Source organism: Telmatherina bonti (assembly GCF_933228915.1).
Source record: "Telmatherina bonti genome assembly, chromosome: 24".
In the NCBI taxonomy this organism is placed as follows: domain Eukaryota; kingdom Metazoa; phylum Chordata; class Actinopteri; order Atheriniformes; family Telmatherinidae; genus Telmatherina; species Telmatherina bonti.
In genome coordinates, this window is record NC_136633.1 from 5,089,177 (window position 1) to 5,115,367 (window position 26,191).

A 26,191-nucleotide genomic window follows, 5' to 3' on the forward strand; every position below is an offset into this window, starting at 1 on the left:
ATAGCACGAGAGGTGAGAAACGGATCGATACCAGCGATCAGCGCGCGGTGATCAGGATCTGATCAGTCACAGAGCTCATCACGTGACTGAATATTTCCTCTAATAAACAAACAAGAAAATGATGGAAAAACGGTTTAAATGATTTATTTGAGGCACTGTCCCAGTAACCAGCAGGGACACCTACCAGGTCTCCAGTCCATCTACAGGTTACAACCCGGGCTCGAACCAGCAACCATAGTGCTCCAGAGCTGAACCTCTACTGCCCCGCGCCGCGTTTTCATTGAATAAATAATAATATCAGTAAAATTATTCATGAGAACATGAGATGAATTCATCAGGAGAGGACAGGTAACTGTCAGGTGTGATGATGATGATGATGATGATGACGAAGGACTGGACAAAACAAAGTCTCTTTCAGTGTCGCCCTACATATTGAGGCTGGAATGTGACGCTGATGATTGAGCTCTACGGAATGAAAGAAGTGCCAGAAATAGAATAAATCTAATAAATAAATAATGACAGAGAAAATATCCAGAGAAATAAAATAGAATATATCTTAATATCATTTCATTGATTTATTTTAATTCTTTTGTTTATATTTATTTATTTTCTTCTATTTCTTCTGGTCTGTTTTTACTTCCTTGTGTTTAACCTGTCAATCATCTAATTGGGGGCGTGGCTCTAGGCCCCACTGACAAGAGTTTCCGCCATGATGATGACTGCAGCACTCGTAGTTATGTTAACATAAAGGTAGAATCTATGCACCTGCATCTGCAGGTGAACTCTAATGAATGACAATGAAGCATTTATCTGACAATAACCTAAAATAGTTCCAGGAACAGATTAAACTGACCCAACTGCAGTTCCCCCTTCATCCACTAGGGGCTCCAGAACAGAGCGAATCCCCATAGACTCCCATGTTAAAAAGACCAACTTCACAGCAGAAATAAACATGTTTACAGCCTGGTACAAAAATAATTTAGTTTTAATTGGTTATGTTAACCTTCATGACCACTGTGGGGCGAGCAAATTTTTTTCTAACTCCTCCATTAAGAAGGAATTTCATTTTGAAATTCGACATATTTATGGGCGTGTCCCTTTGATTTCCCGCTTCAAGTCAGAAGAACGTGGAACAACCACAGTATTTAGCTGGTTAACAATGCGACTTAGCATTAGCCCGCTTACCTCTGTTAGCTTGTAGCTGGTTAGCTCCTGTTAGCTCCCAGTTAGCTCGGTTATCAATCCTCAACCCCCACGCTCACAGCCCCCCTCTCAGCTCCACCTCTTCGCCCTTTTTTGTATTTTCTGGGAACGACAGCTAACATGACGTTGCCAAGATGGTGATGGTAGGAACCGCCTAATGTCCAGATACCTACTAGTGACATAATGGAGGCTCCGTCCACTTTTAAAAAAACACAGTTTAGGGTTCAACTTATAAGTAGGGGTGAAAAACCCCGCCCCTAAGCAGATGATTGACAGCTTGAATGTGCAGAAATAAATGGAGACAAGAAAGAAAATCTTTAAAAATAAATGAATAAAAACAAAAGAATGAAAATAAATAACTGAAATGTTTCTATTTAATAATTTTTGTTCCTTACTGTTTGAGATTTATTATTTTCTCTGGAGCTCTTTTCATTCCATAACTGGGACGTAAGCCTGCTGAGGGGTTGAATGGGGGGTGGGGTAGAAGACATTGGGGGGCGGCCCCCTCCTTGTTGACCTACTGAGAGCTCTGTGACCTCCATAATGTAATCCTCTGCAGGATGAACATTAATCTACACTGCAGCACTCACAATACCTTCATCATCATCATCATCGTTACCATCATTATTGTTACCGTCATCATCCTCCTCATCGTTAACATTATCACTCTCCTCCTCTTCATCTTCCGCCTCATCATCGCCATTAATCACAGAAAACCAGCTTCAGTGTTCAGGTTTAAAATAAAGTTTGCACAACAGAAACACGTAGAGACGAATGAAACGTGGAAAAGGTCCTGACCCTAAATGACCCAGGTCATACCTGAGACAGGTAGATACGTTCTGATTAAACACATCTTTTACACTAGACGGTATTGTCTTCCTGAAACGGGTAGATGCGTTCCGATTAAACGCGTCTTTCATACCAGACGGTATTTTCTACCTGAGACGGGTAGATACATTCCGATTAAACACGTCTTTCACACTAGACGGTATTTTTTTACCTGAGGCAGGTAGATATGTTTCAATTAATCGTGTCTTTCATACTAGACGGTATTTTTTACCTGAGACAGGTAGATATGTTTAAATTAATCGTGTCTTTCATAGTAGACGGTATTTGGTAACTGAGACAGGTAGATACGTTCCGATTAAACTTTACACTAGACGGTATTTTCTACCTGAGACAGGTAGATAATTTCCGATTGAACGTGTCTTTCATACTACACGGTATTTTCTACCTGAGACAGGTAGATAATTTCCGATTGAACGTGTCTTTCATACTACACGGTATTTGCTAACTGAGACAGGTAGATACGTTCCGATTAAACGCGTCTTTCATACTAGACAGTATTTTCTACTTGAGGCAGGTAGATATGTTCCGATTAAACCCGTCTTTCACACTAGACGGTATTTTCTACCTGAGACGGGTAGATACATTCCGATTAAACGCGTCTTTCATACTAGACAGTATTTTCTACTTGAGGCAGGTAGATATGTTCCGATTAAACCCGTCTTTCACACTAGACGGTATTTTCTACCTGAGACGGGTAGATACATTCCGATTAAACGCGTCTTTCATACTAGACAGTATTTTCTACTTGAGGCAGGTAGATATGTTCCGATTAAACCCGTCTTTCACACTAGACGGTATTTTCTACCTGAGACGGGTAGATACATTCCAATTAAACACGTCTTTCACACTAGACGGTATTTTTTCACCTGAGACAGGTAGATACATTCCGATTAAACACGTCTTTCACACTAGACGGTATTTTTTCACCTGAGACAGGTAGATACATTCCGATTAAACATGTCTTTCACACTAGACGGTATTTTTTCACCTGAGACAGGTAGATATGTTTCAATTAATCGTGTCTTTCATACTAGACGGTATTTTTTCACCTGAGACAGGTAGATATGTTTAAATTAATCGTGTCTTTCATAGTAGACGGTATTTGGTAATTGAGACAGGTAGATACGTTCCGATTAAACTTTACACTAGACGGTATTTTCTACCTGAGACAGGTAGATAATTTCCGATTGAACGTGTCTTTCATACTACACGGTATTTTCTACCTGAGACAGGTAGATAATTTCCGATTGAACGTGTCTTTCATACTACACGGTATTTTCTACCTGAGACAGGTAGATAAGTTCCGATTTAACACGTCTTTCACACTAGACAGTATTTTCTACCTGAGACAGGTGGATAAGTTCCGATTGAACATGTCTTTCATACTACACGGTATTTTCTACCTGAGACAGGTAGATAAGTTCCGATTTAACACGTCTTTCACACTAGACAGTATTTTCTACCTGAGACAGGTGGATAAGTTCCGATTGAACATGTCTTTCATACTACACGGTATTTTCTACCTGAGACAGGTAGATAAGTTCCGATTTAACACGTCTTTCACACTAGACAGTATTTTCTACCTGAGACAGGTGGATAATTTCCGATTGAACGTGTCTTTCATACTACACGGTATTCTCTACCTGAGACAGGTGGATAATTTCCGATTGAACGTGTCTTTCATACTACACGGTATTCTCTACCTGAGACAGGTAGATAATTTCCGATTGAACGTGTCTTTCATACTACACGGTATTTTCTACCTGAGACAGGTAGATAAGTTCCGATTGAACGTGTCTTTCATACTACATGGTATTTTCTACCTGAGACAGGTGGATAATTTCCGATTGAACGTGTCTTTCATACTACACGGTATTTTCTACCTGAGACAGGTAGATAATTTCCGATTGAACGTGTCTTTCATACTATACGGTATTTTCTACCTGAGACAGGTGGATAATTTCCGATTGAACGTGTCTTTCATACTACACGGTATTTGCTAACTGAGACAGGTGGATAATTTCCGATTGAACGTGTCTTTCATACTACACGGTATTTGCTAACTGAGACAGGTGGATAATTTCCGATTGAACGTCTTTCATACTACATGGTATTTTCTACCTGAGACAGGTAGATAAGTTCCGATTGAACGTCTTTCATACTACATGGTATTTTCTACCTGAGACAGGTAGATAATTTCCGATTGAACGTGTCTTTCATACTACACGGTATTTTCTACCTGAGACAGGTGGATAATTTCCGATTGAACGTGTCTTTCATACTACACGGTATTTGCTAACTGAGACAGGTGGATAATTTCCGATTGAACGTGTCTTTCATACTACACGGTATTTGCTAACTGAGACAGGTGGATAATTTCCGATTGAACGTCTTTCATACTACACGGTATTCTCTACCTGAGACGGGTAGATATGTAAACTTGTCTCTTTTTTGTGAAGTTTTTTTAAACAGGAGGTTTCATAGAAAGACCCTCGGCTGGCAGCGTTACGTTTATTGCTGAGTCTTCCTGGTGCAGTTGATGATTTTATTGATGGTAACACTGATTTTGTTATTGATCATATTGGCTGATGTTATTGATCTGTGTGTGTAGGCGGAGGCGAGGCTGGCCGCCAAACGAGCCGCCAGAGCCGAGGCACGGGAGATCCGGATGAAGGAGCTGGAGAGGCAACAGAAGGAGGTCAGTGGGCTTTCAGTCATAATCTGCCATCAGTCCTGGAGTTTTATTGATTAGGGGGGTGATTGACTGACATGACAGGAAGTGTGGCTGAGGTGTCAGAATAACAGCTGCAGGCTTTGCTGATCAAACAGGAAGCAGTTTGATCAGCTGATCGTGTCATGGGAGCACAGGTTGAAGGTGACTGAGTGGTTCTGCTGCTGCGGTGAGTCTGATCGATAAAAATTATATTCACACGTCTGATCCTGCACATTATTCTGCTTCTATTGATAACTGATCAGACTTCTGCGGAGGCTCGATCTCAGGCAACGCCGTCGATCAGCTGCTGGTTTAGTCTGTTAGAAAGGCTGAATGTCTGGAAGGTGATCAATACCCCTGTGTGACTGATTGATCTGTTCCATTCTCACATGCTAGGACCAAAGACCGTTGCTGGAAGACATGTCAGTGTTTTATTGTGTCAGCAAGGCTGCGTGTAAACCAAGTCACGTTTTACTGGCTTCTACTTTTTCCACTGGAATGTTTCACCAGAAAAGTTCTGCTGGTTCTGGAGGATGTTGTGTTGTCCAGAGATGTTTGTTGACAAACATTCCTGGAGTTCCAACTAGCTGCTAATGGCTAACAGACTAAAAGACGCAACTAGCTACTAATGGGCGCTAACAGACATTATAAGCTGCTCACAGGTACATTATTAGCTACTAACCAATGCTAACAGCTGCTAGCAGATGCTAAAAGCTACTAATGGCTAACAGACTAAAAGATGCTACTAGCTACTAATGGATGCTAACAGACATTATCAGCTGCTCAAAGGTACATTATTAGCTGCTAACCAATGCTAACAGCTGCTAGCAGATGCTAAAAGCTACTAACGGCTAATAGACTAAAAGATGCTACTAGCTACTAATGGGTGCTAACAGACACTATCAGCTGCTCACAGGTATGTTATTAGCTGCTAACTGATGCTAACAGCCAGTAGCAGATGCTAAAAGCTGTTAACAGAATAAAAAACGCTACTAACTATTTATGGGCGCTAACAGACACTATCAGCTGCTCACAGGTACGTTATTAGCTGCTAACCGATGCTAACAGACGCTAGCAGATGCTAAAAGCTACTAACGGCTAACGGACTAAAAGATGCTACAAGCTACAAATGGGCGCTAACAGATGCTATTAGCTGCTCACAGGTACGTTATTAGCTGCTAACCGATGCTAACAGCTGCTAGCAGATGATAAAAGCTGCTAACAGAGGTCATCAGCTGCTGACTGAAGCCATCGGTACACATGCTAACATCTACAACATGAGGTCTGGAGCTAAAGCTGAGGTTCTAGCATGTTCCGTCTCTCAGTGGGAGACGCGGTTCTTGTCCTGGTTCTGCTTTCTGTGGTGAGAACGCTCCGGGTATTGACCCAACCTCCCGTGGTCCAGCTAGAATGCTCAGTCTGACTTCATACAGAGATAAACAGGAGCAAACCTGATCCCAGCCTCTTATTGATCACTGATACATTAAGGAATTTACTGATCTCTGACATGTGACCTCTTCATCATTAGCTAATGATTGACCTTTGACCTCTTCGTCTTCCCTCTTCCTGCAGCTTTTCCTCAGCCATAAGGTATGACTAACTCCGATATTCCTCTCTCATTCGGTCGTGTTTGTTTTTGTTCTCTGGCAGGACCAGTTGGGTGGAGATAGCAGTCCATACTACAGATTCAGCTAAGCTCCACCCACCTGCTGCATCCAGAGAAGGAAACAAACTTACCTGAAAGAGAATTCAAGTTGTAAAACTGAAAGTTTTAGAGCTGAAGTTAACGTCTGATACTTTCCTTCCTCCTCATCCTCCTCGTCCTCCAGAAGCATCATGGTGTGGATAATAAGTGGGGTCACATTGAGCAGTGGATGGTAGGACTCTGCAGCGAGCACCAGCTGACACATGCACACCTTACAACATAATGAGATGCGGAAACAGACAGGAAGAGGCGGAGCTTTATTAAGTATGAATGTTTAATTAGGAGCAGAAGAAAAACACGTCAACGGCATTGTCTTATAAAACATGTTGATGTCATTTGCCTGCAGGGGAGAAAAATGTTCTCTTTAGACGGAAACAGTCTCCTCTTCCTCCTCCTCCTCGTCCTCCTGTGAAGCCCTGGTGTCATACTCTGGTCCTTAAGGGCCGCTGTCCTGCAGGTTTCTGTTGTTTCTTGGCTCCAACACACCTGACTGAATAAACCGTATTTGGTTGGATCAGGTGTGTTGGAGCAGAAAAACACCAGAAACCTGCAGGACAGCGGTCCCCCAGGACCACTTCCACACTGCTGAGATGGGCTGCAGTGCTGAGTTCCACCACTAGATGTCAGTACATCCCACCCTGGTTCAATATACAGTACAGAGACAGTTCTGTGTGGACCAGTTTGACCCAGTTCAACCACTGGGACCAGTCAGAGCTGCTGAACAGCAGGGTGTCCATGTGTCAGACCAGCAGGCTGCTTGTTGTTGTTTGTTGTGCATGCGCTCAGACAGACTGACAGAGGGATTAAGAGGCTTTTAAATCCTGTCTGGTCTCAGCTTCCTGCATGCTGCTGCTTTTCTCCACAGTCTGCATCTTCTTTCAGTTTATTTCTGTTTCCACATCTTCTTTCAGTTTATTTCTATTTCTGCATCTTCTTTCAGTTTATTTCTGTTTCCACATCTTCTTTCAGTTTATTTCTATTTCTGCATCTTCTTTCAGTTTATTTCTGTTTCCACATCTTCTTTCAGTTTATTTCTGTTTCCGCATCTTCTTTCAGTTTATTTCTGTTTCCACATCTTCTTTCAGTTTATTTCTATTTCTGCATCTTCTTTCAGTTTATTTCTGTTTCCACATCTTCTTTCAGTTTATTTCTATTTCTGCATCTTCTTTCAGTTTATTTCTGTTTCTGCATCTTCTTTCAGTTTATTTCTATTTCTGCATCTTCTTTCAGTTTATTTAATTTCTGCATCTTCTTTCAGTTTATTTCTATTTCTGCATCTTCTTTCAGTTTATTTCTATTTCTGCATCTTCTTTCAGTTTATTTCTATTTCTGCATCTTCTTTCAGTTTATTTCTATTTCTGCATCTTCTTTCAGTTTATTTAATTTCTGCATCTTCTTTCAGTTTATTTCTGTTTCCACATCTTCTTTCAGTTTATTTAATTTCTGCATCTTCTTTCAGTTTATTTCTATTTCTGCATCTTCTTTCAGTTTATTTCTGTTTCTGCATCTTCTTTCAGTTTATTTCTATTTCTGCATCTTCTTTCAGTTTATTTCTGTTTCCACATCTTCTTTCAGTTTATTTCTATTTCTGCATCTTCTTTCAGTTTATTTCTGTTTCTGCATCTTCTTTCAGTTTATTTCTATTTCTGCATCTTCTTTCAGTTTATTTCTATTTCTGCATCTTCTTTCAGTTTATTTCTGTTTCTGCATCTTCTTTCAGTTTATTTCTATTTCTGCATCTTCTTTCAGTTTATTTCTATTTCTGCATCTTCTTTCAGTTTATTTCTATTTCTGCATCTTCTTTCAGTTTATTTCTGTTTCCACATCTTCTTTCAGTTTATTTAATTTCTGCATCTTCTTTCAGTTTATTTCTATTTCTGCATCTTCTTTCAGTTTATTTCTGTTTCTGCATCTTCTTTCAGTTTATTTCTATTTCTGCATCTTCTTTCAGTTTATTTCTATTTCTGCATCTTCTTTCAGTTTATTTCTATTTCTGCATCTTCTTTCAGTTTATTTAATTTCTGCATCTTCTTTCAGTTTATTTCTATTTCTGCATCTTCTTTCAGTTTATTTCTGTTTCTGCATCTTCTTTCAGTTTATTTCTATTTCTGCATCTTCTTTCAGTTTATTTCTATTTCTGCATCTTCTTTCAGTTTATTTCTATTTCTGCATCTTCTTTCAGTTTATGTCTATTTCTGCATCTTCTTTCAGTTTATTTCTATTTCTGCATCTTCTTTCAGTTTATTTCTATTTCTGCATCTTCTTTCAGTTTATTTCTATTTCTGCATCTTCTTTCAGTTTATTTAATTTCTGCATCTTCTTTCAGTTTATTTCTATTTCTGCATCTTCTTTCAGTTTATTTCTGTTTCTGCATCTTCTTTCAGTTTATTTCTATTTCTGCATCTTCTTTCAGTTTATTTCTATTTCTGCATCTTCTTTCAGTTTATTTCTATTTCTGCATCTTCTTTCAGTTTATGTCTATTTCTGCATCTTCTTTCAGTTTATTTCTATTTCTGCATCTTCTTTCAGTTTATTTCTATTTCTGCATCTTCTTTCAGTTTATTTAATTTCTGCATCTTCTTTCAGTTTATTTCTATTTCTGCATCTTCTTTCAGTTTATTTCTGTTTCCACATCTTCTTTCAGTTTATTTCTATTTCTGCATCTTCTTTCAGTTTATTTCTATTTCTGCATCTTCTTTCAGTTTATTTCTATTTCTGCATCTTCTTTCAGTTTATTTCTGTTTCTGCATCTTCTTTCAGTTTATTTCTATTTCTGCATCTTCTTTCAGTTTATTTCTATTTCTGCATCTTCTTTCAGTTTATTTCTATTTCTGCATCTTCTTTCAGTTTATTTCTATTTCTGCATCTTCTTTCAGTTTATTTCTATTTCTGCATCTTCTTTCAGTTTATTTCTATTTCTGCATCTTCTTTCAGTTTATGTCTATTTCTGCATCTTCTTTCAGTTTATTTAATTTCTGCATCTTCTTTCAGTTTATTTAATTTCTGCATCTTCTTTCAGTTTATTTCTATTTCTGCATCTTCTTTCAGTTTATTTCTATTTCTGCATCTTCTTTCAGTTTATGTCTATTTCTGCATCTTCTTTCAGTTTATTTAATTTCTGCATCTTCTTTCAGTTTATTTCTGTTTCCGCATCTTCTTTCAGTTTATTTCTGTTTCTGCATCTTCTTTCAGTTTATTTCTATTTCTGCATCTTCTTTCAGTTTATTTCTATTTCTGCATCTTCTTTCAGTTTATTTCTATTTCTGCATCTTCTTTCAGTTTATTTCTATTTCTGCATCTTCTTTCAGTTTATTTAATTTCTGCATCTTCTTTCAGTTTATTTCTATTTCTGCATCTTCTTTCAGTTTATTTCTGTTTCTGCATCTTCTTTCAGTTTATTTCTATTTCTGCATCTTCTTTCAGTTTATTTCTATTTCTGCATCTTCTTTCAGTTTATTTCTATTTCTGCATCTTCTTTCAGTTTATTTCTGTTTCCACATCTTCTTTCAGTTTATTTCTATTTCTGCATCTTCTTTCAGTTTATTTCTATTTCTGCATCTTCTTTCAGTTTATTTCTATTTCTGCATCTTCTTTCAGTTTATTTAATTTCTGCATCTTCTTTCAGTTTATTTCTATTTCTGCATCTTCTTTCAGTTTATTTCTGTTTCCACATCTTCTTTCAGTTTATTTCTATTTCTGCATCTTCTTTCAGTTTATTTCTATTTCTGCATCTTCTTTCAGTTTATTTCTATTTCTGCATCTTCTTTCAGTTTATTTCTGTTTCTGCATCTTCTTTCAGTTTATTTCTATTTCTGCATCTTCTTTCAGTTTATTTCTATTTCTGCATCTTCTTTCAGTTTATTTCTATTTCTGCATCTTCTTTCAGTTTATTTCTATTTCTGCATCTTCTTTCAGTTTATTTCTATTTCTGCATCTTCTTTCAGTTTATTTCTATTTCTGCATCTTCTTTCAGTTTATGTCTATTTCTGCATCTTCTTTCAGTTTATTTAATTTCTGCATCTTCTTTCAGTTTATTTAATTTCTGCATCTTCTTTCAGTTTATTTCTATTTCTGCATCTTCTTTCAGTTTATTTCTATTTCTGCATCTTCTTTCAGTTTATGTCTATTTCTGCATCTTCTTTCAGTTTATTTAATTTCTGCATCTTCTTTCAGTTTATTTCTGTTTCCGCATCTTCTTTCAGTTTATTTCTGTTTCTGCATCTTCTTTCAGTTTATTTCTATTTCTGCATCTTCTTTCAGTTTATTTCTATTTCTGCATCTTCTTTCAGTTTATTTCTATTTCTGCATCTTCTTTCAGTTTATTTCTATTTCTGCATCTTCTTTCAGTTTATTTAATTTCTGCATCTTCTTTCAGTTTATTTCTATTTCTGCATCTTCTTTCAGTTTATTTCTGTTTCTGCATCTTCTTTCAGTTTATTTCTATTTCTGCATCTTCTTTCAGTTTATTTCTATTTCTGCATCTTCTTTCAGTTTATTTCTATTTCTGCATCTTCTTTCAGTTTATGTCTATTTCTGCATCTTCTTTCAGTTTATTTCTATTTCTGCATCTTCTTTCAGTTTATTTCTATTTCTGCATCTTCTTTCAGTTTATTTAATTTCTGCATCTTCTTTCAGTTTATTTCTATTTCTGCATCTTCTTTCAGTTTATTTCTGTTTCCACATCTTCTTTCAGTTTATTTCTATTTCTGCATCTTCTTTCAGTTTATTTCTATTTCTGCATCTTCTTTCAGTTTATTTCTATTTCTGCATCTTCTTTCAGTTTATTTCTGTTTCTGCATCTTCTTTCAGTTTATTTCTATTTCTGCATCTTCTTTCAGTTTATTTCTATTTCTGCATCTTCTTTCAGTTTATTTCTATTTCTGCATCTTCTTTCAGTTTATGTCTATTTCTGCATCTTCTTTCAGTTTATTTAATTTCTGCATCTTCTTTCAGTTTATTTCTGTTTCCGCATCTTCTTTCAGTTTATTTCTGTTTCTGCATCTTCTTTCAGTTTATTTCTATTTCTGCATCTTCTTTCAGTTTATTTCTATTTCTGCATCTTCTTTCAGTTTATTTCTATTTCTGCATCTTCTTTCAGTTTATTTCTATTTCTGCATCTTCTTTCAGTTTATTTAATTTCTGCATCTTCTTTCAGTTTATTTCTATTTCTGCATCTTCTTTCAGTTTATTTCTGTTTCTGCATCTTCTTTCAGTTTATTTCTATTTCTGCATCTTCTTTCAGTTTATTTCTATTTCTGCATCTTCTTTCAGTTTATTTCTATTTCTGCATCTTCTTTCAGTTTATGTCTATTTCTGCATCTTCTTTCAGTTTATTTCTATTTCTGCATCTTCTTTCAGTTTATTTCTATTTCTGCATCTTCTTTCAGTTTATGTCTATTTCTGCATCTTCTTTCAGTTTATTTCTATTTCTGCATCTTCTTTCAGTTTATTTAATTTCTGCATCTTCTTTCAGTTTATTTCTATTTCTGCATCTTCTTTCAGTTTATTTCTATTTCTGCATCTTCTTTCAGTTTATTTAATTTCTGCATCTTCTTTCAGTTTATTTAATTTCTGCATCTTCTTTCAGTTTATTTAATTTCTGCACTTTTTTCATTGTTTTTTCCTTTTTTTCCCAGGTTTTTATTTTTTTTCCGGCTGTATTTGGCATGAAAAAAATATTTTTCCTTTACTTTTTATTCTTAATTAAAGAAATACTGAAAAGAAAATATATTCCATAAAGTAAATAAATATGCATTAATATAAATACAAAAATAAATGAATTGATCTAAAGTTTACTAAAAACCTTCCTGTTATTTATTTCTTAATCCATTAGTTGTTGAACACTTTTATTTTTAATGCCATTTCTATTTATTTAAAACTTTTATTTTGTAGTACCAATTTTATTCTTTTATTTTTTTTGGGGGGGGGATTAAATTATAGGCCATGGTTCTCTGAAGGGGTTCAGTTCTGCACTTCAGGAAGTAAACTGAGTCATCGAACCCAACTGACCAATCAGTGAGCAGTATTCCTCCCACCAGTCCCTGTTTGGTCCAATCAGGCGTCAGGTCATGAAAACGCTCGGCCCCTGAGGGACGACGCGAAGTGTCGCGTTCTCCCAACGTTGACTTTAACCTTAAACCTCCTTCAACATGTTCGTTTTATACGTTTCTTTTGCATGTATTTTCTGTAATATTTAATCGTTTCAGTATTTATTTATGGATAAAACGACTCTTGGTCGTTTCGTCTGCATGAGTGTTACCAGCCTTGTATGTGATGATGTCATCAACCAGCTCTTCTTCTCCTGTAACAACCCCTCTCTCTTCTTCGTGGCCTTTCAGGAGGACAGTGAGCGGTACTGTCGCCCCTCACGGAGACACGCTTCGGTCTGTATCTCTTCTCTGGTTCTGGTTCTGTGATGGGCTCAGGGTGGTCTCCATGGTTACACACCGGTTGTGGTGGGAAAGATGTTGGGCTGTTTGAAACAGGTCAGATTACTGTCGTCAAGCAGAGAAACCACGACTGCAGCTGGGGCAGTCGTGGTTTCTCTGGGAACGACTGGAAGGGGGGCGGAGAAGCTCCGCCTTCCAGGAGCAAAATCCTCGTGATGTTTAAACGTCTGGTGAAAACAGGCGGAAGAAAAACAGCAGTAGAACTCAGGAGCATTTCATGTCAGAACAAGTTGGGTCGGAACGGCGGTGGAGCCAGAAGAAGAGGAGCTCTGATCAGAGAGGAGGAAAGGCTTCTGGTTGCTAGACAGCATCAGGTCATGTGACCTGACTTCAGGTCCCGAAATGTTGGGGGGGGGCAGACTTGGTCCTGGACCTGGACCTGGATCTCTTTCTGGACTTGGACCTTGACCTGGTCCTGATCTTAGGACTGGGCGATTAACCGTATTTCAATCTCAGTACGATCTGGGTTTCCAACGATGATAAAAATAAAAGGGTGTGATTATTTGTCTCTCTGCAGTTTCCTCTCCTGCTGTCTTCAGCTGCTAATCGAGCGTCTCTGGCGTTGCAGCGCTGTGCTGTAAACTCCTCCCACAGCCGCTTTGCTTCCATTCAGACACTGTTGCCAACTTGGAGACTTTCTTGCTAAATCTGGAGACTTTTTTTGTTAAAAGCGACAAATCTAGCAGCTTTTACTGGAGTTATTAGAGACTTTTCTGGTGTTTTGGCGACTGACTTGAAGGCACATATTGTTCTGCAGTTACTGTAAGGAAGGAGCAGCGGGAGCCTCTCCCGTCCTAAAGCACTCCCAGGCGGCCAGTCTCAGTCGGCTCCGACTGCAGGTCAATGTAGAATAACTGCAGTAGGTTGTGGAAGTTCACCTAAACATAGTTTATACCATTGTCAGTGACAACTGGCTGCATTATTTTCCTATACATAGTTCGGCCAGTTAAACACTGTAATATCCCTCCGTTACAGGGCGTTACCATAGCAACGCATTAACCAGCTGGTTCAGATCAGCTGTTTTTTAACAGGTGAATGAGAGAAACGCGCTGCAGCCTGACAGCAGTTGTTTGGTATAAAACGTACATCCAGGCCAACGTAAAATAGTTCCTATATAAGCGGTAAAAGAGGATTAAACAACTCAGAACCGTGCATTAAACGGTTATAATGCACGACACGGAGTCTAGAACACCACGACGCGCAGCATTGTTTAGAAAAACTGGATAATTGTGTAAAATAATCGAGATGGTCCTGGTCCTGGACCTGATACTGGTCCTGGACCTGATCCTGGACCTAGATCTAGACCTGGACCTGATCCTGGACCTGCAGCTGATCTTCCGGTCTGTGTGTTTGCAGGTGTCTGACGATGAGGAGAGGATGTCTGTTGGCAGTCGAAGCAGCTTCAGGGTGAGTCTTTCCTCCATCACCTGGATCCGGATCAACCTGGACCTCCTGGATCCAGGTCTTGGACCTGGACCTCCTAGATCCAGGTCCAGGTCTAGGTTGGGCTTTTATCTTGGTGTAGTGATCAGTCCGGTTGCTTCAGGGTCTGGATCTGACAGAGATCAATAGCAGTGATGGACGATCAGATCAGTTCTGATGGATTGATCAGCTGGGTATTGATTAGAGTCTCTAACAGACTACTAACAATTTCTGTTTCCTGTTTGAAACATTAACCTTCCTCCTCCTCCTCCTCCTCCTCCTTCTCTTCCTTGTCCTCCTCCTTCTTTTCCTCCTCGTCTTCTTCTTCCACCTCCTTGTCCTCCTCTTCCTCCTCCTTTTCTTCAACCTCCTTGTTGTCCTCCTCCCCCTCCTCCTCCCACTCCTCTTCCTCCTGGTCTTCCCCCTCCTCCTCCTCCTCCTTGTCCTCCCCTGGTCTTCCCCCTCCTCCTCCTGGTCTTCCTCCTCCTGGTCTTCCTCCTCCTCCTCCTCCTCCTCCTCCTTCTCCTCCCCCAGCCTTCAGACTACAGTGGTTTTCTTGGTTCTGGGTCTCGAACCTCCTCCAGGGCGAGTTCGGCCCGTGCCAGCCCGGTGGTGAGCTCTCTTCCGTCCGCCTAAAGTTTTCATCAGGAGTCTGTCTGTTTCCATGGTAACCCAGGTAACACATGTTTCCCTGTTCAGGTGGAGGAGAGGATGGAGAGAGACTTCCTGGATAAAGTGAGTCCACGTTTCCGGCTTTTATCCGCTTAGTGTTTAATCCAGTCTGAAATGTTGGAATTAAAGAGATTAATCCACAATAATTCTTCTAAAACATTCCAAAGTAAACAACCTGGAAAAGTTCTTAAATATTCCAAAGTAAACAGTCTTTAAAAGTTTTAAATATTCCGAAGCAAACAACCTGGAAAAGTTCTTAAATATTCCAAAGTAAACAGTCTTTAAAAGTTTTAAATATTCCGAAGCAAACAACCTGGAAAAGTTCTGAAATATTCCAAAGTAAACAACCTGGAAAAGTTCTGAAATATTCCAAAGTAAACAACCTGGAAAAGTTCTGAAATATTCCAAAGTAAACAACCTGGAAAAGTTCTGAAATATTCCAAAGTAAACAACCTGGAAAAGTTCTGAAATATTCCAAAGTAAACAACCTGGAAAAGTTCTGAAATATTCCAAAGTAAACAACCTGGAAAAGTTCTGAAGTATTCCAAAGTAAACAACCTGGAAAAGTTCTGAAATATTCCAAAGTAAACAACCTGGAAAAGTTCTGAAATATTCCAAAGTAAACAACCTGGAAAAGTTCTGAAATATTCCAAAGTAAACAACCTGGAAAAGTTCTGAAATATTCCAAAGTAAACAACCTGGAAAAGTTCTGAAATATTCCAAAGTAAACAACCTGGAAAAGTTCTGAAATATTCCAAAGTAAACAACCTGGAAACTTTCTGAAATATTCCAAAGTAAACAACCTGGAAACTTTCTGAAACATCCAACGTAAACAACCTGGAAAAGTTCTGAAATATTCCAAAGTAAACAACCTGGAAACTTTCTGAAACATCCAACGTAAACAACCTGGAAAAGTTCTGAAATATTCCAAAGTAAACAACCTGGAAACTTTCTGAAATATTCCAAAGTAAACAACCTGGAAAAGTTCTGAAATATTCCAAAGTAAACAACCTGGAAAAGTTCTGAAATATTCCAAAGTAAACAACCTGGAAAAGTTCTGAAATATTCCAAAGTAAACAACCTGGAAAAGTTCTGAAATATTCCAAAGTAAACAACCTGGAAACTTTCTGAAATATTCCAAAGTAAACAACCTGGAAACTTTCTGAAACATCCAACGTAAACAACCTGGAAAAGTTCTGAAATATTCCAAAGTAAACAACCTGGAAACTTTCTGAAATATTCCAAAGTAAACAACCTGGAAAAGTTCTGAAATATTCCAAAGTAAACAACCTGGAAAAGTTCTGAAATATTCCAAAGTAAACAACCTGGAAAAGTTCTGAAATATTTCAAAGTAAACAACCTGGAAACTTTCTGAAATTTTCCAAAGTAAACAACCTGGAAATGTTCTGAAATATTCCAAAGTAAACAACCTGGAAAAGTTCTGAAATATTCCAAAGTAAACAACCTGGAAAAGTTCTGAAATATTCCAAAGTAAACAACCTGGAAACTTTCTGAAATATTCCAAAGTAAACAACCTGGAAAAGTTCTGAAATATTCCAAAGTAAACAACCTGGAAACTTTCTGAAATTTTCCAAAGTAAACAACCTGGAAACTTTCTGAAATATTCCAAAGTAAACAACCTGGAAAAGTTCTGAAATATTCCAAAGTAAACAACCTGGAAAAGTTCTGAAATATTCCAAAGTAAACAACCTGGAAAAGTTCTGAAGTATTCCAAAGTAAACAACCTGGAAAAGTTCTGAAATATTCCAAAGTAAACAACCTGGAAAAGTTCTGAAATATTCCAAAGTAAACAACCTGGAAAAGTTCTGAAATATTCCAAAGTAAACAACCTGGAAAAGTTCTGAAATATTCCAAAGTAAACAACCTGGAAACTTTCTGAAATATTCCAAAGTAAACAACCTGGAAACTTTCTGAAACATCCAACGTAAACAACCTGGAAAAGTTCTGAAATATTCCAAAGTAAACAACCTGGAAACTTTCTGAAATATTCCAAAGTAAACAACCTGGAAAAGTTCTGAAATATTCCAAAGTAAACAACCTGGAAAAGTTCTGAAATATTCCAAAGTAAACAACCTGGAAAAGTTCTGAAATATTCCAAAGTAAACAACCTGGAAAAGTTCTGAAATATTCCAAAGTAAACAACCTGGAAAAGTTCTGAAATATTCCAAAGTAAACAACCTGGAAACTTTCTGAAATATTCCAAAGTAAACAACCTGGAAAAGTTCTGAAATATTCCAAAGGAATCAGAAAAATTCTTCTGAACTCGGGCTGGGCGATACGACGAGAACCTCATACCCTCATGCGGCTCCTCCTACATCCCATAACGATCCATAACCATATAAACTGTGTAATGTTGTGTCAGTCATCAGTTATGTGTCACTATGTTGCTAGGCAACGGCGGCAGTGATCTCCCTCCATGGGGGGGAACTATGGCCGTAGCTCCACAGGCTTCACAGAGCCTCATATGAAACGATAAACATTTCGTCACATCGCCCCGCCCTGTTCTAAACTATTCCAGGGAAAATATTCCCGTCGTGTCTGGAAAGTCATCCTCTGGACCAGATCTAGAATCTTTGAGGCCCAGCCACCCAGGATGCTGCAGGATCACATGGTTCTGTTCAGCAGGATCTCTGCAGCCTGCTCAGAATGGGAATATTGTGATGTCATTATTAAAACGTGTCGTCACCATGTTTGTTGGCGATCCTACAAACCGCCAGGGCTCCAGGACGGCGTCAACGCTGTCGGCCGCTACGCTTGCCTCACTGGGAGGAGCGTCGTCTCGAAGAGGGAGCTGTGACACGTCGTTCTCCGTAGAAACCGAGGCGTCGATCAGAGAAATCAAGGTACTAACTGAACGATGGAAACGCTGGGTATATCGTATTTATCTTTCATCATTTCACTGAGAAACACTGAAATTTACTTTAAACATGATCAAGAAATGTTTCAGTGATGTTTCTGACTGATAATTATTGATGATCGCTTCCTGTGATCAGGATTCTCTTGCCGATGCAGAGGAGAAGTACCGCAGGGCGATGGTTTCTAACGCTCAGCTGCACAACGACAAGACAACACTGATGTACCAGGTGGAAACTCTGAGGGAGGAGCTGAGTAACATGGAAGAGGAGCTCTGGGAAGCCCGGAGACACGGCGACGACAACCAAAAGGTCACATGATCAGCACACCATGGGTTATCCACATGCTGCTGCTCCTGCTAACTGTGTGTGTGTGTGTGTGTGTGTGTGTGTGTTCAGAAGTTTGAGCGTGAACGGCAGGCTCACAGCATCCTGAAGCTTCACTTCACTGATCTGAAAGAGACTCTGAGACGAACCGAGGAGCTGCTGACGGTTAGTTACAGTAAAAACACAACATCCACCCTCCTCTTCATCAGGTCCACCATCTAACACCAGGTTGTCCCCTTCAGCAGGACCCGGTTTTTACTCTGCGTCTGATAGACTGAACAGGGCGATGACCTCCGCCAAGGAGGTTATGTTTTTACAGCTGTTTATCTGTTTGTTTGTTTGTCTTCAAGATAACTCAAAAAGGTATGAAAGGATTTGCATGAAATTTTCAGGAGTTGTCGGAAATGTGAAAAGAAAAAACTAGTTTAATTTTGGTGGTGATCCGGATCAACGTTTGAAACCAGGAACTTTCTGAAAGGTGTTTTCGGAGGTTTACGCTCTGAGTGGTTTTCTAGTTTTGCTATATATTAACTTAAAGCATCACACAGCTGCTGCGTCTATGATGAGAATCTCCCGTTCCACCTCATCACCATGAGAATCTCCCGTTCCACCTCATCACCATGAGAATCTCCCGTTCCACCTCATCACCATGAGAATCTCCCGTTCCACCTCATCATGATGAGAATCTCCCGTTCCACCTCATCACCATGAGAATCTCCCGTTCCACCACATCATGATGAGAATCTCCCGTTCCACCTCATCACCATGAGAATCTCCCGTTCCACCTCATCACCATGAGAATCTCCCATTCCACCTCATCACCACGAGAATCTCCCGTTCCACCTCATCACCATGAGAATCTCCCGTTCCACTTCATCATGATGAGAATCTCCCGTTCCACCTCATCACCATGAGAATGTCCCGTTCCACCTCATCATGATGAGAATCTCCCGTTCCACCTCATCATGATGAGAATCTCCCGTTCCACCTCATCACCATGAGAATCTCCCGTTCCACCTCATCATGATGAGAATCTCCCGTTCCACCTCATCACCATGAGAATCTCCCGTTCCACCTCATCACCATGAGAATCTCCCGTTCCACTTCATCATGATGAGAATCTCCCGTTCCACCTCATCACCATGAGAATGTCCCGTTCCACCTCATCATGATGAGAATCTCCCGTTCCACCTCATCACCATGAGAATCTCCCGTTCCACCTCATCATCATGAGAATCTCCCGTTCCACCTCATCACCATGAGAATCTCCCGTTCCACCTCATCACCATGAGAATCTCCCGTTCCACCTCATCACCATGAGAATCTCCCGTTCCACCTCATCATGATGAGAATCTCCCGTTCCACCTCATCACCATGAGAATCTCCCGTTCCACCTCATCACCATGAGAATCTCCCGTTCCACCTCATCATGATGAGAATCTCCCGTTCCACCACATCATGATGAGAATCTCCCGTTCCACCTCATCATGATGAGAATCTCCCGTTCCACCTCATCACCATGAGAATCTCCCGTTCCACCTCATCACCATGAGAATCTCCCGTTCCACCTCATCATGATGAGAATCTCCCGTTCCACCACATCACCATGAGAATCTCCCGTTCCACCTCATCACCATGAGAATCTCCCGTTCCACCACATCATGATGAGAATCTCCCGTTCCACCTCATCATGATGAGAATCTCCCGTTCCACCTCATCACCATGAGAATCTCCCGTTCCACCTCATCATGATGAGAATCTCCCGTTCCACCTCATCACCATGAGAATCTCCCGTTCCACCACATCATGATGAGAATCTCCCGTTCCACCTCATCATGATGAGAATCTCCCGTTCCACCTCATCACCATGAGAATCTCCCGTTCCACCTCATCATGATGAGAATCTCCCGTTCCACCTCATCACCATGAGAATCTCCCGTTCCACCTCATCACCATGAGAATCTCCCGTTCCACCTCATCATGATGAGAATCTCCCGTTCCACCTCATCATGATGAGAATCTCCCGTTCCACCTCATCACCATGAGAATCTCCCGTTCCACCTCATCATGATGAGAATCTCCCGTTCCACCTCATCACCATGAGAATCTCCCGTTCCACCTCATCACCATGAGAATCTCCCGTTCCACCACATCATGATGAGAATCTCCCGTTCCACCTCATCACCATGAGAATCTCCCGTTCCACCTCATCATGATGAGAATCTCCCGTTCCACCTCATCACCATGAGAATCTCCCGTTCCGCCTCATCACCATGAGAATCTCCCGTTCCACCTCATCATGATGAGAATCTCCCGTTCCACCTCATCACCATGAGAATCTCCCGTTCCACCTCATCACCATGAGAATCTCCCGTTCCACCACATCATGATGAGAATCTCCCGTTCCACCTCATCACCATGAGAATCTCCCGTTCCACCTCATCACCATGAGAATCTCCCGTTCCACCACATCATGATGAGAATCTCCCGTTCCACCTCATCATGATGAGAATCTCCCGTTCCACCTCATCATGATGAGAATCTCCCGTTCCACCTCATCATGATGAGAATCTCCCGTTCCACTTCATCACCATGAGAATCTCCCGTTCCACCTCATCACCATGAGAATCTCCCGTTCCACCTCATCACCATGAGAATCTCCCGTTCCACCTCAACACCATGATAATCTCCCGTTCTACCTCATCACCATGAGAATCTCCCGTTCCACCTCATCACCATGAGAATCTCCCGTTCCACCTCATCACCATGAGAATCTCCCGTTCCACCTCATCACCATGAGAATCTCCCGTTCCACCTCATCACCATGAGAATCTCCCGTTCCACCTCATCACCATGAGAATCTCCCGTTCCACCTCATCACCATGAGAATCTCCCGTTCCACCACATCATGATGAGAATCTCCCGTTCCACCTCATCACCATGAGAATCTCCCGTTCCACCTCATGACCATGAGAATCTCCCGTTCCACCACATCATGATGAGAATCTCCCGTTCCACCTCATCACCATGAGAATCTCCCGTTCCACCTCAACACCATGATAATCTCCCATTCTACCTCATCACCATGAGAATCTCCCGTTCCACCTCATCACCATGAGAATCTCCCGTTCCACCTCATCATGATGAGAATCTCCCGTTCCACCTCATCATGATGAGAATCTTCCGTTCCACCTCATCACCATGAGAATCTCCCGTTCCACCTCATCATGATGAGAATCTCCCGTTCCACCTCATCATGATGAGAATCTCCCGTTCCACCTCATCACCATGAGAATCTCCCGTTCCACCTCATCACCATGAGAATCTCCCGTTCCACCTCATCACCATGAGAATCTCCCGTTCCACTTCATCATGATGAGAATCTCCCGTTCCACCTCATCACCATGAGAATCTCCCGTTCCACCTCATCACCACGAGAATCTCCCGTTCCACCTCATCACCATGAGAATCTCCCGTTCCACCTCATCACCACGAGAATCTCCCGTTCCACCTCATCACCATGAGAATCTCCCGTTCCACCTCATCACCATGAGAATCTCCCGTTCCACCTCATCACCACGAGAATCTCCCGTTCCACCTCATCACCATGAGAATCTCCCGTTCCACCTCATCACCACGAGAATCTCCCGTTCCACCTCATCACCATGAGAATCTCCCGTTCCACCTCATCGTGATAAGAATCTCCCGTTCCACCACATCCCAAAGCTGCTCTGCTGGATGTAGATCTGGTGACTGTGGAGCCGTTGGAGGACAGTGAACTCATCGTCATGGTGGAGATGATGTGAGCTTTGTGACATGGTGCATCATCCTGCTGGAAGTTTCCATCAGAAGATGCTACACTGTGCTCATAAAGGGTGGATGTGGTCAGGAGGAATACTCAAACTGAAGGAGAAGGAGATGGTGTTGATCCTGACGGCAGGATGGATCCATGTTGTCATGATGTTTCCAGCAGATTCTGATCCTACCATGTGAATGTGGAGCTGAACTGGAGACTCATCAGACCAGTTTCTCCATCTTCTATTGTCTTGTATTCTCAGTTTCCTGTTCTTACTGACAGGAGGGAGCCCGGGGTGGTCTTCTGTTGCGTTCTGGTCCAGACAACTGCTGCTCGCCGGATATTTTCCCTTCTTCAGACCTTCTCTGGAAACTGTTAAGATGGTTGTGTGTGGAATATCTAGTAAACACTCAGACCAACAACCTTAAATCTTCTTTCTTCCTCGTTCTCATGCCTAGTTTGAACTTGAACCAGTCGTCTTCATGTCTGCATGCTGCCTTGTGATTGGCTGGTTGTTTATTGGTCTTAACAGGGCGTTGGACAGGTGGACCTGATAAAGTAGACAGTGAATGCAGAGTCTTTAGACTGGTCTGATGGACAGATCCAACAGTTTTTACTGTGGAGCTGCAGGTTCTTCTGGGTCACCTTTGGTCTATTTGTTGTTGCTGGTTCATGTCCTCCTTACATAGTCTGCCAGTTCTGGTGGTCCTTTCTAAACAAGTCTTTCTAATGGTGGATTGAACTACGCTCTGTTGGATTTTCACTGTGTCATATCTTCTCCTGTTTGGTGAGCTGTTTAGTTCCTCATTTCAACATTTGTGTTTTGTTCCATAAAATCCTTCCAGAATGACATCAGAGTATCTCACTGTGTTGTTGAACAGATATTATGCTGAAAAGGCATCAGAAACAAGATTTTTTAATACTAACACTACTTCCTCCTGCTGCTCCTCTTCTTTCTTCCTACTCCTCCTCCTGGTCTGTCCTGGTCTGACCCGGTCCTGCTGGGTCAGGAAGTGTCCGATCTTCGTCTGAAGAGCACCAGCTACTGTCAGGAGGTCTCTGACCTGCAGGAAGCTTTGCAGTGGAAGGAGAAGAAGATCGGGGTACTGTGCTTTAGAGTTACTGGGTTTCTAACATCTCCAGAGGCAGAACTGGACCTGGAACTGGTTCTGGTCTAAATCTTTAATAAAGTAAGATGGTCTGTGATGGAGGAATGGTTCCTCACTCTGAAGACCAGAAACGGATAAATAATCGTGTTTCTGCTCTGCCTCTGGAAAATGTTTCATCTGAAGAGACTTTACATCTGTTCTCTGTTCCACCTCTTATTTCTTCATTAACTCCTTCCTTCCTTCCTTCCTTCCTTCACCTTCGGCTGCCTCCGTCAGGCATTAGAGCGCCAGAGAGAAATCTCGGACATCATTCGGATTGAACGTGACCGACTCAGAGACGAGGTGGTCCGACTTCGAGATTTACTGAAGGTATTTAGACGACTGCGTCTCGATGATGTGGTTTATTAAAGACTTTCTAAAGCTCATCCACTTCTCAGAACTTCTAGATTCTTACTTTTAGACAGCTGGATCAGGAAGGCGGGAACTTTATTGGGTTCAAATCAACACATAAACGTCAATTTGTTCATAATAAGTTTATTAGATCTTGTTTTAATCCAATAAAACTACTTTTCTGTGACATTTTGGTTTAGAAAATCCTGATGTTTCCCTGTAAAATGACCAATTTGTTAATAGTAAATCTATATACCATGTGGAAAACGAGGTTGGCTGCAGTGAGTTGGGTGGTAGATGAAGGTAGGAACGCTGGTGGTTTGATCCTCCAACTGCAGAGGCTTGATATGAAGACGTGCAACGTAAAACTTCTGGTGAGGACGAAGCCAGAACTGGTGTGCGTAGTCAAGCATTTCCTAATCGCTGTGATGCATTGCTTGGGTTCTGGAACCAGTGTCCTCAAGGACTAGACTGCTCCACTCTGGAGTTGCCCCCGGTAAGACACCCCGAGCGGAAGTGGCGTTCCCGGCTCAGAGCCAGTACATTATACTGGTAGGGTGGCCTCCCTCTGTCTTCAAGTGGGACGAGCGGTCCTGATATTTGCACAGTTCAGACTACCTACGCTCTTCAGAGTCCTTGGATGAAGTGCTGGAACTCTTCCCAACCCCGAGATCTAAAACAGAATTAGAGGCGAATAAACGTGTTTTCCATGCAAACCTCCATCATTCAGAATGATTATTTCCAAGTAAACTCAAAGGCGATTACTTTGATTTTGGAATTATTTAATTCATTGTAGGCAGTAGCTGCGTTTCAATTACATTTTTTCACAAAATAAAAGCAAAATTTGTACATTTTAACAAAAAGCTATTCAGATTTTCGGGTGTTTCCATTGAACAGTGTTGCACATAAACCAAAGATCTCGTAAAATCTTGTCAGTCAGACGAGATTTTGGCTTATATGAATTATAGCTTCTGCAAGGTAGCCACATAGCGTTATTTCCAGGTTTTCTACTTCCTGTGGAGAATTTACTGCTGCGTTTCAAAGCTTTTTTCTCCCATTTTCTCTTCTAAAACTCAGAAATTCACTGTTTGTTCCACACCGCGCCATCTTTTCTGGAAATGAACTGGTCACGGACCCCACGTCACGTTCACGGACACGTAAATGCGAAAAGTGTTTCCATTACACTTTTTAGTAGGGGTGGGAAAATCGGATCGAAAAATCGGAAATTGGGAATTTTTTCTTCACATTTTTAAAAAATTTTTTCTTTTCAATTAAATAAAATTAATACACTATAAAATTGTTGTCATTTTCATTGGTTTTATTGGTCTTTTTACTTGTCTTTGTGGGCATTATAGCAGCAGAATGATGATCTGGCTGCTGTGTTGTTTTTTCCTAACTGAATTTAAGAAAAATTACTAGCAAAAAGAAGTTTCATTAAATAAAAATTGTTTGTCATTACAAAAGTCATCAATATTGAAGAATTTTGAGAATTGCAATTTAAATCGAATCGGCACCCAAAAAAATCGGAATCGGATCGAATCGGGACTAAAGCATATCGTCACAGCCCTACTTTTTAGCTATAAATGAGTGTTTTCAAAATGTATGTGTTTCCGTTCGCGTTTTCTTTTTTTGTTGCCATAAACAGTTTTTGCCCAACTCTGGGTATACTGGAAACACAGCTATGGTCTCTTGGCTGGCCTGGGAACACCTCAGGAATCCACCGGATGAGTTATCAGAAGTAACCAGGGAGAAGGAAGTCTGAGCTTCTCTGTTTAAACTGCTGCCACTCTGAATAAGCACCAAGATGGATGGATCGACCACAGAAACAGTGGTTGTTGTAAACAAACCGCAGCTTTATCCAAATAAATAAACTCTTTCAGGAAAAACATATTTAGAAAACGTTTGAAATATCCAGAAACATTTGCAATATGTTCATGAACCAAAAACCAGATGGTGAGATTTACAATTATTGATTAGTAAATGATTCTTTACTTTCTGTCTGATAGAAACATGGGGTGGATGTCTCTCCTGACGTCACCACCAATGGAGACACGGACCAGGGCGACGTTGAGGATGATGTCAGCACAGAGTCTGCCTCGCAGTTGGCTGAGGAGTCGGCTCATAGCAGCAGAGAGAGCATGCTCGGTAGGAACGCTTACTAATGATGACGGATTTTAGTTTTCCTAACTTTGATTTTCAGACTGTTATGAAAGCACTAAAATGCATGTTTGAGGATGACGAGCGCATGCCTCTGATTTCTAACTGATCAGAACGTGTGAGGACTTCAGCAGCTCACTCTGGTTGGATGGTTTTTTAATCAACTCTAACTCGTCCGGATCATCCTGCAGAAATTCAGCCTGGTTAATTCCCACCTTCTCTAATTTCCTCTCTCTTGCATCCTGAATGTCACTAGTAGTCGGTCCTCCAATCTCTCCTCGTGATCTTTCAGGAAAATGTCGAGGGAGCAGGAAAGAGCCTCAGGATGAACGAAAACAACACCATGGGAGGGTTTACAAGCGCTCGCAGTCACTGAACATGATCCCCATGAGCGATGAAGCCAGACACGCAGGAGACAGGCGCAACACAGCCAGAAAACCTCTGGGCAGAAGTGAGGCAATAAGAAGCAAACAACTGAGAAACAAGGCGTCTGAGAAGGATCTGCCCAAGAAATTCCCAACCAGAG

The 26,191-nt window shown here is 40.7% G+C and overlaps 1 protein-coding gene across 1 annotated transcript in view; it reads left to right on the forward strand.

Moving 5' to 3' along the window:
• Positions 1-26,191, forward strand: part of lrrfip1b (leucine rich repeat (in FLII) interacting protein 1b) — a gene marked incomplete at its 5' end in the record, with an annotated part of 34,544 nt that overhangs the window by 78 nt on the left and 8,275 nt on the right. Inside the window, 14 exons of the mRNA XM_079263773.1 lie at positions 1-12; positions 4,664-4,750; positions 6,338-6,355; positions 6,595-6,642; positions 12,809-12,853; positions 14,276-14,326; positions 14,876-14,953; positions 15,041-15,076; positions 17,752-17,877; positions 18,028-18,198; positions 18,286-18,378; positions 23,020-23,112; positions 23,395-23,487; positions 25,515-25,653. The exon at positions 1-12 is cut by the window's left edge and continues 78 nt beyond it. Coding sequence (XP_079119899.1) covers positions 1-12; positions 4,664-4,750; positions 6,338-6,355; positions 6,595-6,642; positions 12,809-12,853; positions 14,276-14,326; positions 14,876-14,953; positions 15,041-15,076; positions 17,752-17,877; positions 18,028-18,198; positions 18,286-18,378; positions 23,020-23,112; positions 23,395-23,487; positions 25,515-25,653 — 1,090 coding nt within the window. The remainder of the gene's footprint in view (positions 13-4,663; positions 4,751-6,337; positions 6,356-6,594; positions 6,643-12,808; positions 12,854-14,275; positions 14,327-14,875; positions 14,954-15,040; positions 15,077-17,751; positions 17,878-18,027; positions 18,199-18,285; positions 18,379-23,019; positions 23,113-23,394; positions 23,488-25,514; positions 25,654-26,191) is intronic.